Source organism: Grampus griseus (genome assembly GCF_964374135.1).
Source record: "Grampus griseus genome assembly, chromosome: X".
Classification (NCBI taxonomy): Eukaryota; Metazoa; Chordata; class Mammalia; order Artiodactyla; family Delphinidae; genus Grampus; species Grampus griseus.
Window position 1 is genome coordinate 39,288,196 of NC_138999.1, and position 15,763 is coordinate 39,303,958.

General features: G+C 36.0%; 1 protein-coding gene across 3 annotated transcripts in view; it reads left to right on the forward strand.

Annotated features, from left to right (window-relative positions):
• Window positions 1–15,763, forward strand: part of KDM6A (lysine demethylase 6A) — a 209,193-nt gene that overhangs the window by 65,307 nt on the left and 128,123 nt on the right. For all 3 annotated transcript variants that reach the window (XM_082681587.1, XM_082681586.1, XM_082681585.1), the window contains exon 3: window positions 7,281–7,389. In XM_082681587.1, coding sequence (XP_082537713.1) covers window positions 7,281–7,389 — 109 coding nt within the window. The remainder of the gene's footprint in view (window positions 1–7,280; window positions 7,390–15,763) is intronic.

Here is a 15,763-nt window from a genome sequence, read left to right on the forward strand (position 1 = left end):
GCTCAGATATTAGCTGTCAGCACTTGAATTACGAAATTATCTAGTTTGATTTCAGTAGTGTTGTTCTGTGAGAATGTTTTGCAATAGCAAAGCATTTCAATAGTTTATTTGCAAAGAATGGTACTTAAGGTGCTAATTTCTTGAATAATGCTGATTTACTCGTTAGCATCCAGCATATCCACTGAATGCAGAGTCCAGAGAGGCTGAGAAATCCAGGATCCATGCTGATATGCTTAAATTTTGTTAACTGACTTTGTTGTGATGCAAAAGATGTATATTAGTTGAAAAGTGGAGTGAGGGAGATAGGGTAGAGTAACAGATGTATAAGTTCTTGTATCTTCTCTAAAATGTTACGTATGGGTGACAGTTAATTAGATTTTTTTAAATTTCCCTTTATCCTGTTGGTATGTATTAATGATTATTTCATTAGGCTGCTTTTTTGTTTCTTTGTTTGACTTAAATGAGGAAAGAGGGCTGCATACTCATTTATTTCTTAATAAGAATTCTCAGAGGCAATCAGTTCTGGACTGCTCTGGAACTCTACTGTTCCAGGAACTTGGGCTCTGTTTTCCTACTCTCCATCCCCAGCTTGTGACTTCTACCATCTGGCTGATTTTCAGCTAGGGGGAGGAGGGGTTGAAGCAGAGCATGTCCTTTCCTTATATCCCATTGGCCAGAACTTAATCACCAGGCCACACCCACAAGGATGGCTGGGGATCCCAGTATTTATTCTGTGTCAGCATATGTCTAATTAAATTTAGGGGTTCTATGAACAGAGAAGAAGGGGAGAAAGGATATCAGGGACTCCTATAATCTGAAGCAAGTTACAGAAAAGTGTTTATATAAATATGTAAATATTAGTACTAAGGTGAGAAAAATATATGTGCTTGAATCTGCACAAAATAATCTTGAATATAGTAAGAATTTTTTACTTTTGTTGCATCTGGGAAAGGGGACTGGGTGGCTGGGCTTAGGATTGGGAGAGAGACTTCACTACATACCCTTTAGAATTGGTGATGTGTAAAGTTTAACTTTTCAAAAATAGTAAATGAAATTAAAAAGAGAAGAACAGTAAGTCTGATATATAGGTTCAGGAATGGATGTCATTAAGAATCAATAATTATCATTTTAAGTATGTAACCCTTCATTAAAAAAATGGCGTGTTGAAATTTCAAAAAATGGTTTAGACTCAGGTACTTTCAACCCTTTCAGATTCCTAAGGTATTTTAAAAACAGGCAAAGGCATTGCGAGTGCCTGGAAAGGAGAAGAATTCTGATTTAGGCATATTTCTGGGAAGGATATCAGCTTTAATGATGCAGACATTTTTTTGGTTTTGAGGGAGGAGGTCAAGATAGTATGTTTATTTAGAAATTCTGGAAATTCAAAGTGAATAAAATGTAATGGAATCAAGTCAGGAGATATGCATTCACATATACACGTGTGTTTGTGTGTGGTTATGTATTATATATAATATTACACATTGTGTGCTTATATCCGAGAAGCTCAAGGAATCTTTAAAAAATGCAGCTCAGAATTGTATCCAAAGTAAGAACTCTCCTTTTTACCCCCCCACTAAGATACCTTAGTAGTTTATGCTTTAATTCTTTGATATGAGCCAAAGAAAGATGGCCCATTTAATTTTTGGCATATTTAAGTTTTTCTCCTTTCTGATTGCACTGAATTAAACTGGTTTGTAAATTATACCCATTCATTGGTCTGATGTCTGGAACTACCCAAAGTGCAATTAATCTCTCCTAAGTGACAGCTTCTTAACTATTTGAGTAAAGCTAAAGCATCCCTGATGATTCTCCTCAACTAAACCCAGTTAAAATCATTTTCACATTATAGTTTTTCCATCTTTCACCAAACTTGTAACCTTTTTTATGTTACAACCTGTTAAAATGTGGCACTCAGAACTAAAGATAATTTTGGAGATCTGGTCAGAGCAGACCTTGGTGAGCTGATTATTGGTGTTGATTTGTGTAATATGCTTCATTAATTTGGACCGTGAATACATTTTTAGTAGCCCTATTTCATGGATGACATGTTGACCTGTAGTCTGCTTCAATCCCTAATCTTTTGTAAGTAGTCAGCTGCTAAACCATCTTTTATGTCTGTGGCTGTTTTTAGGAATTATGGGCAGGACTGCATGCTTGCTTTGATTATATTCAACCTAAAAGTTTGGTTCATTTAAAATACCAGTGATTTATATCTTAATGGAAATGAGTTTAAGTAACGAATAAGATTAATCCTTAGCATCCTGACTTGCAGCTCCTAAGAAGTGGAAGTTTAGGACAAAGAAGAGAGGGTTATTCGAGAACCTAAAATAATAACATGACATTGCTTCATTAATTCAAGAAATGTATATTAAGCCCCTATCGTGTGATCTTGGGTTGGGATATAGCCCTTCCCCTGACGGAGCTTACAGGTGAGGGAGGCAGTAAGCATCGGGAACCTGATAGACGAGGAAGGGCTTCAGAATGGGAGCCACCAAACTAGGACTGTGTTGAGATTCTGGCTTTGGGCATTCATGGCAGGCATTACAAAGAAAGAAAGAGAAAAAAAGGAAACCATTTGGGGTATTTAAATCTACATTAGTTTTCTCTACCATTTGTATGTCACCCAACTACTTCAGCTAATCTTTCAAATTGGAAAAAAACCCACATTTGTTTAGATGTTGCCTATACTTAGCAATTCTAAAATAGTAACAACTCATATTTTAGCTAGGGATTGACCAAGTTTATCATAAAAGACTTTAATGCTTAACATAAAAAAAGCAAATTATTTACATATCTGTGTTTATGAGCGGTAATCTGTCAAGGTTTAGAAATAGCGGGTAATGATAATATTACTATTCTGAGATAACTGTTTTTTCAAATAATAAAAACAAAGCAGCTACTGAGCACAAATTATATTGAACATTGTGGAAAATGGCACTGTAATGGGAGGAAGACATCCAGTCTCTCTATGTAGCTGGGAGAACCTTTACTCTCCTTTGATTCTAGTATTTAATGATTAACTGTTTATTTCCCGTCTCAATGTTTTTTTTTTGGAAGTAGGTGGTAATAATTATAGATGTGTAAGTCACTAACTATAAACAACTATAGGATTTTAAAGTGATGTTTGTGGAAGGTGTTGCTCATCCCCAGTGCAAGATATGCCATTATTTTTATAGGTTTTTCATTTATAAAAATAAGAAATTTTGCTTTCTTAATATTTAGCATATGGGTTGAATATTCATTGTTTTTAAGCTTTAAAAATTACCTAGTCTACACTGTTCATTTGCCATATGTCTATATAAATTTAAACACAAATTTAATGAAACAATTTAAAAATTCAGTTGTCTTGCACTAGCTATGTTTCAAGTGCTCAGTAGCCACATATGTCTAGTATATTGGGCAGCACAGATTACAGAACATTTTTGTCATTGCAGAACGTGCTCTGTTGAATGATGATGATCTAGTACAAATGATTTTCATTCACATTTCTGACTATCCTTACACTAAAGGTAGTATGAATCCTGGAGGAAAGCATAATAATTTTTAAGTTTAATTATGAAAAACTGTAAAATGAACAAAATAAAAAGTTTCCGTATGGCTGGACTATAGACTTTCTATTTTTATCATTTGTTTTATATTCTAGTTGTTTTTCTCTGCATATGTGTACAAAACCATACTTATCCTATATGGGGATGATTTTATTTGTGCACATTTAAAATGAAAAAAAAAAAGCAAGAATATAAAAGTAACCCTTTTAGAATGTTAAATTGATACAGCCACTATGGAGAACAGTATGGAGGTTCCTTAAAAAACTAAAAATGGAACTGCCATATGACCTAGCAATTCCCGCTACGGGGCATATACCCTGAGAAAACCATAATTCAAAAAGAGTCATGTAGGACTTCCCTGGTGGCGCAGTGGATAAGAATCTGCCTGCCAATGCAGGGGACACTGGTTCGATCCCTGGTCCCGGAAGATCCCACATGCCACGGAGCAGCTAAGCCCATGCGCCACAACTACAACTACTGAAGCCCGTGCGCCTAGAGCCCGTGATCCACAACAAGAGAAGCCGCCGCAATGAGAAGCCTGCGCACCGCGTCGAAGAGTAGCCCCTGCTTGCCGCAACTAGAGAAAGCCTGTGTGCAGCAACGAAGACCCAACACAGCCAAAAATAAATTAAAAAATTAAAAAAAAAAGTCATGTACCACAATGTTTATTGCAGCTCTATTTACAATAGCCAGAACATGGAAGCAACCTAAGTGTCCATCAACAGATGAATGGATAAAGAAGATGTGGCACATATATACAATGGAATATTACTCAGCCATAAAAAGAAAGGAAATTGAGTTATTTGGAGTGAGGTGGATGGACCTAGAGACGGTCATACAGAGTGAAGTAAGTCAGAAAGAGAAAAACAAATACCGTATGCTAACACATATATATGGAATCTTAAAAAAAAAAAGAAGGTTCTGAAGAACCTATGGGCAGGACAGGAATAAAGATGCAGACCTAGAGAATGGACTTGAGGACGTGGGGAAGGGGAAGGGGGTAAGCTGGGATGAAGTGAGAGAGTGGCATGGACACATATACACTTCCAAATGTAAAATAGATAGCTAGTGGGAAGCAGCCATATGGCACAGGTAGATTAGCTCGGTGCTTTGTGTCCACCCAGAGGAGTGGGATAGAGAGGGTGGGAGGGAGACGCAAGAGGGAGGAGGTAAAGGGATATATGTTTATGTATAGCTGATTCACTTTGTTATACAGCAGAAACTAACACCATGTAAAGCAATTATACTCCAATAAAGATGTTAAAAAAAAAAGTAATCCTTTTAACAAGAAATAGTTTTGCTTTATAGAAGTTTGCCTGAACTTTGTTCTAAATCTAAACTAACTACATATCGTCTATGTTTAAAACTAGCCTTTTAATGAAACTCATTACTATAAAAACACTGTTTCATTCTAGCTTATTTTATGAGTTAGTAGTATTGGAAAATTGCCCCATTTATTTATTTTCCTTTAAATGCTTTTAAAAAATTGTTAGTATTTGCCTGTATCTAATACCAGTGCTTACCTCAAACACTTCAAATAAATTCATGAAGTTTCACCATGAAATGGTGACTCAAGGTGCTTGGAACGTTTATTCTGCCTTTTTGCTCATCTTCATTTTGTTTGGTATTTGGCTCTGTCAGCGTCATTTTTGACCACTAACATAGTTGGTAGGTTTAGGTACGTGCTGGCTTTGTTGGAAATTACTGTGAATCTGTTGATTGAGTCTGAGTGTCCATTCTGATTTTTGCCTGGTGTTGTGTTTCGTGGTGATCAGAGTTGTGTATAGTACTCACTTTAGATGTGTTCCTTTTTTTAATGGAATATGGAAGATAGGTAATAGATGATCATGGTGGTGGCATCAATGTTTGGTGATAAGAGGAAGTATAGGATGTTGCCATCTTTTTACTTAGATTATTAAAGAAAATTTATTCGTGTTTGTATCTTGAAATCTTTTTCACCATGAAACTATATTTGCTTGTAAATTTAGTGCTAATCAGCCATGAGAAATTATCAGAGAGGAGTAGCAAAAGTTTCTAAATATCTAACTTAAGAGTTTAAAAAACTAAGACAATAACTAGCTTCATTTACAATGCCATTATTAGCTTTAAAAAGTCATTTTATTTAGTGTAAAAATTAATAATTGTCATACTGTAGCCCAATAATTTTATGAATTTCACTGATATTAAAAAGCACTGAAATAAATTATATTTTTGTACTCTAACCGTCTGCCAGATAGGATTATGTATGACTTAAATAAAGAAGATCTTGAAATTTCCAAATTATAGTAATTTCTGAGATGTCAGTGTAGCATTCAGGCTCTTTTAATTATAAGGAAGCAGAATGATAAGTTTTCAGTGATTGTGATTTGGTATATATGTACATTTAGATAGCTAAGAGTGGAATAAGAACTGAAGACAGTCCCTTTTAATAAATGTTAGACTTTAAGGATGGTAAAATCATCCCAAAATTCGCCTTGTTTAGGATGGCTTCTCCAAACTTGATAAGTATTTATGTATGTACTTTGGATAGGTAAATTTAAAATTTTGAAACTCTTCATCAAAGGCTTTATATTTTACAGGAGAGGAAAAATCAAGGCATTTTAAGTGGGCACCATGCTCCACATCACACTTTCTTATCCCATCAAAAGCTCTTGAAGCGGTGGTGAAAGGGTTTTTTGATAATGGAAACTTTTTTTGTGGACACCAAACCTGAGAGTGTACTCAGACATTTGAGAAATCATACACATTTTTTTCTTCAGTGACTCCAGCACACAGTAACACATAACAACATTGTAGTGTAGATTGTTAGGGAAATTTTGACAAAATTATTGGGGTGCTTGAAACAATCCTGGAAGAGTTGGAGCTTTTTATCTTAACCTAAGTAGAAGGTAGAGAAACAATTATTAAGTACCTATGGAGTGCTAAGCACTGTGATAAACCCTTAGAGAAGTTTTCTAGTTTTAATCCTTTAATCAGCCCTTTGAGTGTTATTAAAATTGAGAATCAGAGACGATAAGTTCCCCAGAATCTCCTGTAGCTAATGATGACTGGAATTTGTCAGACTCCAGAATCCTGTTCTTTCCATCATTCATTTTTTTCCCTCTGCACTCTTCTGGATTACAAAAAAAGAATGATATCCTTAAAATACTGTTATTTTTTTTCTTCAGGGAACAAACAGAGTGAGTGCATATGCATGTATTGGAATGGGGGTAAAATTAGGAATAGAGTTAGAGTTGGTGGGTATGACGTGTATCATAAGAAGATAATTGAAAGACAGTTTATGGTAGTTTAAGTGGGTAGAGGTGATGGTAAAAAGTAGCTCTTCAGTATAAATGGTAGTTATCATTACTCTGGAGATTCTGTGAATTCTCATGTGATTCAATAAAGTTCTTACCATTTGTGGAAAAGATTAATATATTTGTTTATGTCAACATGGACCACAGTAAAAATTCAGATTTACAGCTAATGAATAAAGTTATCAGAGTGTTCCTACATTATCTTATTTGGCAAGTATTTCCATTTTATAAGTAGGAAAAGCATTTATGCCATAATTAGTGGTTCTTTTAATAAATAGGTATTTTAGAAGAATACTGCATTGACTATATCTGAGGTAGAAGTAAAATATATTGATTTCTTGGGTGATTGAATGGAGGATTATATGCATTATCTCAGGAAGGAAATGTATTTTAGGGTTTTGTCTTTTTTTAAAATGTTTGTATTTTTTATTTCTAGGCTGTTCGCTGCTACGAATCTCTAATCTTAAAAGCTGAAGGAAAAGTGGAGTCTGATTTCTTTTGTCAATTAGGTCACTTCAACCTCTTATTGGAAGATTATCCAAAAGGTAATATTTTTCCCCTTGTTAATTACTGTTTGATTTATATATGTATTCAAAATAACTGTAATTGTACTCTATCGGAAGTATTACCATTTTTACTTCTAAGAAATTATAAGCTTATGAACATCCTAAAAACAATGAGAAAAGTGGAGTAGATGGAAATGGGAAAAGTTCACATGACTCCATGTAAATCAGCAGTAATTTGACCATTCTGCTAAACTGATAACCACCTACATGTGTACTGCCGTTTTGTTCTGCCTTGTGAAAAATTCCTGCTTTTTAAAGGCTCAACTATAGTAGAAAGTGAGCCATTGATGGACACTTTGGAAAAGTAACACAAACTCAGCATTTCTCTTCTTTATCCTTTAACTTCGATTTTAGCTAGAAAATATTTGAATGAAAACCTGATCTGTAGCCATGTTATTGTAAAGGTAAGTAACATAGAGAGATGATCACACATGAGCTTGAGCGTTGGATAAAGCATTTTTTTTATTCATTTGAAAAGCTTTTCCTATCGGAAATAAGTGAGTTAAATTATTGAAGGTAGCCCCAAGATGTGTCCTTTTTATGGTACCAAGCGGCTGACCCAGGCCATTACTCACTTAGGAAGTTAAAAGCACTCCCCAAACACCACACCCCTCAATACCAAAGGCAAAGAAAAACTATATTCTTATAATCAATAACATTTTAACCTTTTGATGATAGTAAACATTTTAATGTGGAGTGGATGGACTTATGCTTGTTTTCCACAAATGTATTTAGGTGGGCTGAACAACTGAAAGGTTGTTCAGGGCTAGAGCGAAGGATTGTTCATGTTTAATTATGTTAGGTCAAGTGAATACTTTCCTAATGAAAGTACAATTTTACTTTGAGACAGGTATGCTGTGGGGTTTGAAATTAGGCTTATTCCCCAGCTCACCTCTGTGGTTCAGCTGCATTACTTTTTAACAGATTATAAACATCCCTGAGCTTCTATCTGTAATCTGTAAAACGAGGGGAGGATGTGGTAGCTGCTCAGGGGTTTTGGGATTCCTGTGTGAAACTGGTTAATACTTAGCAAAGTGACTTCAGGGTAATAGGTATTGATAATTATTTAACAATCTATTAGATATTTTAATTAAAACAGTAACTTATTTAAAGGAAAGCATCATACAAAAGAAATAATACAGAGTTCTGCGCAATCTGATTTTTCATTGCTGCACCTTTTATTTGGAGAGCGCACTAGTTTTAGAGCATATAAACAGAGACCCAGACTTGAAAATTAGGTTTGCATATGTGGCTGTATGTCCTTATTGCTTAGTGGTCATTTAAAATAAATAAATAAATAAACAAACAAATAAATAAAAAGCTTTTAAAACTTTATTAGTCTATGAATTTAGCTACATTTTCCATTTATAAAATGTTTGGCTGTGAAGGTAATGAAGAATCCAGGGATATTTGTTTTGGAGGTGTTTTCTTTTTTGGAAGGTGTGGTGGGGGCATGTGGCAACTAGACAGTGCTGGCAAACTAGCTTGTAGGAGTAATCTAGAAAGATGGGAGAAGAGAAGGGTAACCCAAGGATTTAAGTCCTTGAAAAGGTGTGCTCTGCGACCCGTTTGCTGTTGTGTAGATGAACTGGCCATTGATAATTTGTAATAGGAAGAAGAGGAAGGAGAGAATGAATGCAGAGGCATACATTTGTATTTCAGTATATTTTAGTATTTCAAGCTGATGGCTTCTTATTTCCTAGACGAGAGTTGTTTGAATTCATCCTTGAGGCTTTATTGACCACATTCCCACTTTAAAAAAATCCTTTAAAAATACTAATTATTGAAATCTTTCTATCCATTCTCTTCACTGTCTTCCCAGAAGTCCCAGACTAGAGCCAGTCTCTAGTAGCCCCTTCCACACATCATCACCATCATCACCAATTTATGGAGACATTTGTTACCTCAGGCTACTTTCTCCTTTTTTCTTTGGAACCAGTACAAGATGAGAACCTCTAGCCCCAAACAAATAGATGTTTATTTTTAGAGAACAGATTACAAACCATAACTTACTGGGAAATAAACATAAACTATTCAGTGAACATGTGAGTAGACTGCTCAGATGTATGTATGTGGGGGATTTACTGGCCCTGTTTATTCTGAGGACAGTTCTTTAAATACTGTCCTGAGTCCTCTTGTGCGTGAAATTTTCAGAGTTTGGGGTTCCTTATGAAAAACTGCTTCTACTTTTGGAGTAGAAAATGCTAGAAAATATTTTGTGTACATTTTGGACTGTGGTTTTTCTGCCCTTATTTCTTATTCTGATCTCATCTACTTCCTGTCTTATATGAATTTCTAAAAATTTCTGATCTACAGATAGTATACTTTCGTTGTCTTTACTGTTATGGATTTATTAATTAAAAATTACCTTTTCATTTCAGAGGAATTTGAAGAAGAAGATAAAAAGACCTTATAAAACATTTTTTAGTCTTTCTGGTTGGTAATATGTATGAAGAATTTTAAAAATTTTCCATCACTTGATTTGGTTATTAGGCTTCTAGGAATTTGTCCTGAAAAAGTAATGGGTTAGAGGCTTGCGGGAAAATGGAGGCTGGAGGCTCATTGCACTTAGCCTGTTGTTGGTTGGATTCCTTTGCAGTGAGTTTAGCATACAAGATGTTTAGTAAGGAGTACCTTTAGGATCAGCACTGTGGAAGGTGGGAAATGGAACCAGGATTGGACAGAGGGAGAAGTTAAGCTGTGACAGCCTTGGCCAACTCCATGGGGAGCCCCGGAGCTAGAATGGCTATCACTGGTTGGGCCAAGATGACCAGGCCTTTATACTCCATTCATTCCATACTGGACATGGGAAGGAGTGTGACCTCAGGCAAGGTTGCTCTCCTCAGCTTAAGACAACTCACTGCTAGAGGCTCTCTTGTACGCAAGACTGCCAACAGTCCTATACCTCCTTTCCACTCCTACCCCCACGGCTAACCTGTCAACCTCAGCTGAACCAAACAGCTGATGGGGCTGTCAGACAGACTGCCTTAAGCCATGGAGATGGTACTGTGATTTCTCTTCTTTGAGTTGAAGAACAGCCTGAGAGACAGAGAACCCCGGGCTGAAGGACAAGTGTATATTCTTGTGAATATATGTGATGGGTCTCAGGAGCAATTTAATTAATAGAAATTATGTGTAAATATTTGTGAATATGTATGGCAGATTATAGGAGAGAATCGTCATTAAGTTAAGTTGATTGCTTAGAAAATCCGGTAGTAAAATACCTCAGTACACAGCAAAATTATAAAAAGATAGAAACTCTGAGGTAAGAGACTTGGGTTGCAGATAGTAAAAATTCCAGAAGTAAAAAAATTAGTTGAAGGAGATACAATAATTAATCATTCCTGCTATTAGTATGAAAACCTTGACACTTTTACAGATAGTTTCTTCATGGTTTGTGGTGAGCTGGAAGTTTTCCCTGAAATTCCACCTGATGATAGATCTTTCTCCCTTTCCTCCTTCCTTCAAGTAATTGGTCATTTGTTGCATTGTCTATCACTTTTGGGCAAAGTAGGTTTTGGTTGTTTTAGTTCCTCAGTAATTATAAATGGCTAGGGCAAGTTACATGCTAAGAGTTGCTTATGTGGAGAAGTCTTAAGTCAGAGTTGGTGAGCTCTTTTTGTCTTTCTCTCTTTCTATGTTTCTTGGGTGGAATGACAACACTCCATCCTAGGATATATATAGTATAAGGACATAAAGTGCATGTTTTCCAATAATAGATCTTGAGTTTGGCTTCTCCAAAAATTGCCTTTTTTTGGATCCTTGCATGGTTCATCTCTTTATTGTCATGGTTGTTGGAACTAAAGGTTGTGATTCTTGTAAGAATCTGCTCTTTGTTTAAAAGTTCTTTCAGATAGTCATTGGGGTAGTTTGCATAGTATATATGATACAAATTTACTTTGTGTTGAAATAGTAAAATGAAATGAAAATCCAGAATACTGACATAAACTGGCATGTAATATACATAGAATGAATATGATGTATCTTTCTGAAAGCTGATACAGTTAAGGTGATCATTCATGTGTTTTCATTGCATTTGTAGTCATTGTACCCTCTTTCTCTATATAACTTTATTTAAACGTATTTACTGATATAAACAAATCACTGTGCCTCCACTCCCTCTCATCACAATTTGGGCATAATTGATTTTGTTCAATCTACTTGTGGCCTAGAATTAGAAAATGCAATTGAGAAAAATAACCCAAGGGAAAAAAATAGTGGCCATAACCCAGGTTGTCAGTTCATATCCAGGCAACGAGCAAAAGTTGTAGCTTCAAGAACTAGAGAGCTGGTGGTAGAACACATTGAAGGAATACAAATAAGACAGCTACTTGATGGTTCTTGTAGTAAACCAAGTGTGCGATATTAAAAACCTCAAGGAGGGACTTCCCTGGTGGTCCAGTGCTTGAGACTCTGCCCTTCCACTGCAGGGGGCACAGGTTCGATCCCTAGTTGGGGAACTAAGATCTCGCATGCTGCGTGGCCAAAAAAATAAAAAAATAAAAATAAAGACCTCGAAGAGTATATTATTTTAATGACGACAAAGAAGTAGTAAATCTGAGATCTCAGTAGATGTGTTAATTTGACTTGAAAACCTCAGTGAAGATGCTGATAGAGGAGTAAAAGGATTCCAAGATTTGTTTCTTTGCTTTTCCAACTTCCTGTCTGCTTGTCTCTGTAATCTTAGGAACAAAGGTCTGTTGTGTTGGATACTATCCAGAGGGTTTTTCAAATGTTAATGTGTATTAATACTACATACAAGAGAAGATGTGTTTTAGGCAGTCATAGATTTGAGAAGGCAGAAAGGTGCTAGGGAGTTAGGTACATCAGTCATTTATATACAGTGAAACAGTTAGTATAAGCTCTCTGAGATCTCATTTATCCCAGGGTATAAATACAACTTTTTAGTTCAGCCTCAGATAAAAATAATCAAAGATCTTTTGACCTAATAATAATCTTAGGCAGTCACAACTTGTTCTGGCCTAAAGATGACAGTCAGTGCAATTGACAGATTTACTTGTACTTCTTTCCTTTCCTTCCCTTCCATACCCATAGACTCACCCGTGAGCAGCTAACCTGCTGCCTATAGTGTTATACACTGGGCTAGAGATGAAAAGAGAAATGCTGAGTTCTGCCTGCAGTTAGTGCATAGTCTAATGTGAGTGTAGATTGAATTTTAAATCTGTTTCTTCCTTGCATTTCTGTTGCATCTTACTCTGAAGGAGACTCCCTTTTTCTGGCAGAAAGTTAAATTTAACTTCCTTCTTATTTGCATTTGTATTTTTGCTTGTTTTCTTTTGCATTTAATTTTTTTAGACCTGGTTACTTTGTTAGTACTCTGCCAGTTTTCCATAATCCTTTAAATTCATTATATTTTTCTCTCTTTTTTTAAGTCTACACAGACTAAATGGGCTTATTTAAAAACAAAATAAAACTCAGAATTATGAAAAAAGTCTGTCCATAAATAAAGTTGATTCCAACGATTAAAAATATCTGACCTTTGGAAATTGGTTGATAGAGAGTTGAAATTAATATGTTTGAGCACACCATTCTTGGTTAAGTGGCAAAAGAAAAGGACAGTCTTGCCTGAAGTACTGTTAAAAAGATTTCCTAGTGGGATGAACAAGGACTTCTTGAGCCAGTAAATAACTGAGGGATCTCCAAGTGAAGATTAGGTGATTTAGGGAAGGAAAAGCCCATTAGACAGATGGTACAATCCTGAAACTGGTTTTAAGCATTATAAGTATGTCCAAATAAATGATTTCCCTCATTCTCTATTAAGGACTTAAGGAAAATCTAGTTACAGTGGAGTAGGAATTTATTTTCACAATAGGTAACTGACTTAAAGATTGGAAATAAGGACTGTGCTTTGGTTAAAAGGATTTCATTAGAGAGACTCTGGTGGTGGGTAGTTGTAGAGTTTTAATGATTTATTTGGATTAGGAAAAATGTTAAATATGTTAAGGTCTTTCTTAAAATATAGGATCCTAGGCCTAATGGAGTAAAGTATAATTGTTGAGAAATGTGTAAATGAATGGAAAGATAACAAATGCTCATTGAAGTGTCTCATTTACAAATCTGTGCTTGAAATTTGGAGCATTTACTTTTGTGACTTTGAATTTGAGGGCTTGTATTTATTTCTCAATTCATCATATTGTAGTATGGATGCCATGTTTCTCCCAATTGATAATCACATAGGCTTCTTCGGTTCACGTAGGTACCTCGGTTTCAGTTACATCATACTGTCTCTTTAAGGGCTCTTCAAATTCTAAAATGGGAATTTTATGAAGTCATGTAATATATATTGTTATTCATGTTATTGGAAACATACCCTTCAAGTTTGTTGAAATTCCCGTTAAAAGGACAGTCCAGGCTTGATATGGTGATTGCACAAAATTGTCAGGGACCCTGGCTTCTCTTGGTTAGGAGGCACAAATATCAAAGACTTGATTCTAGCTTAAACAATAAGGAGATTTATTCCCTCATATAACTGAAGGTTCATAGGTGAGTTGTGCACTAGATATAGTTTGAAGTCTAGAAGTATCCAGTACTTTCCATCTGTTTCTGCTGCTATCTTCTGTGGGCTTCATCTTAAGAATAGTTCCCCTGTGGTGGCAGTTGGTGATATATGCTTCCTTGTTCACATCAGGCAGTAGAGAGGAAACACCTTTTCCATGACTGTTCTCTATAAATCCGTCAAACCTTATTTGACTATTCTGTTCTGTCTAGCTTGGTAAGTTGGTTTGCTTTTCTTTTTAGAAAACCATTAATCAGTGATCTTTATGAGCTAGCTACACTCATGTATGAAGAACTAGAAAACAGAAGATGGCTTGAAATCACCTCTTCCTCAGAACTGGAAAAATTACAGTCTAAATGTCCTTCCAGTGATAGGTTGGTTGGCATCATCTTTGTGCAAAAAAGATGAACATAATTCAAATAAGTTACTTGTTCAGATACGTGATGATGTTTTTGGGTGATGCTTCTCTAATTTGAACATATTCAGGAAGTTCTCTATGTGGTATTCTATATGGTATTCATTTTGGCTGCTTACTGATGAACAGTATGAAAACATACCTGGAGTTTTAGAAAATGTTAATTTCCACCCTCCCCATTTTTTTTCAGTATAAAATTTTTTTACACGTGTTGAAAATCTTATTTGAAAATGTTACTCTTTTTAAAAATTGAGGTATAATTGATATATAACTATTAGTTTTAGGTATATAACATAATGATTTGATGTTTGCATATATTGTGGAATGATCATAGTTAAGTCTAGTTAACATCTGTCACCATACACAGTTATAGTATTTTTTCTTGTGATGAGAACTTTTAAGATTTACTCTTAGCAGCTTTCAAATATGCAATACAGTATTATTAATTATAGTCATCATGCTGCACATTACACCCCCGTGACTTATTTATTGCTCATGAGTTTTTAAAAAAAGGCTCTCTACCAATTCTAATGTGCATGTATAACCTTTACTTTACTTTGTTACTGCCTGCCCCTCACTGAGTTTTTGGATTGACAAGCTCTACAGTTGACTGTTCAACAGCACAGGTTTGAGCCTTGCAGGTCCTCTTATACGTGGGATTTTTTCAGTACATATATGTACTGCTATTTTTATCATCCGTGGATGTGGAATCCGTGCACATGCAGGGCCGACTGTGGGATGTGATCACAGTGGATTTTGGTATCTACGGCGGATCCTGGGACCAATCCACTGCAGATACTGAGGGACGACTGTAGTTTAATTTCTTCCAGAGCCTGTTATACCTTGAGATGGATTTAGGGGTATGGGATGCCCTATTTTGGAATTGAGTTGGAGTTTGGGGTAAGGTAATTGTGGGCTGGGTTTTTTTCTTTTTTGATTGTATGAAAGGGAGCAGCACAAAAGGAGTACGGTTGACCCTTGAACAACAGGGGTTTGAACTTCGCAGGTCCACTTACACATGGAATATTTTCAGTAGTAAATACTATAGCACTACATGATCTTGTGGTCGGTTGAATCCAAGGATACAGAACTGCGGATCCAGAGAGCCGTCGATAAGTTATACTTGGCTTTTCTACTGTGCGGAGGTCAGTGCCTCTTACGTCTGTGTTGTTCAAGAGTCAACTGTAGTTCCTTTGCTCTTTGAGGTGGTTGAGCTCTTAGTCATTTTTTTTTTTTTTTTTTTTGAGGTATGTGGGCCTCTCACTGTTGTGGCCTCTCCCGTTGCGGAGCACAGGCTCCGGACACACAGGCTCAGCGGCCATGGCTCACAGGCCCAGTGGCTCCGCGGCATGTGGGATCTTCCCGGACCGGGGCACGAACCCGTGTCCCCTGCATCCGCAGGCGGACTCTCAACCACTGTG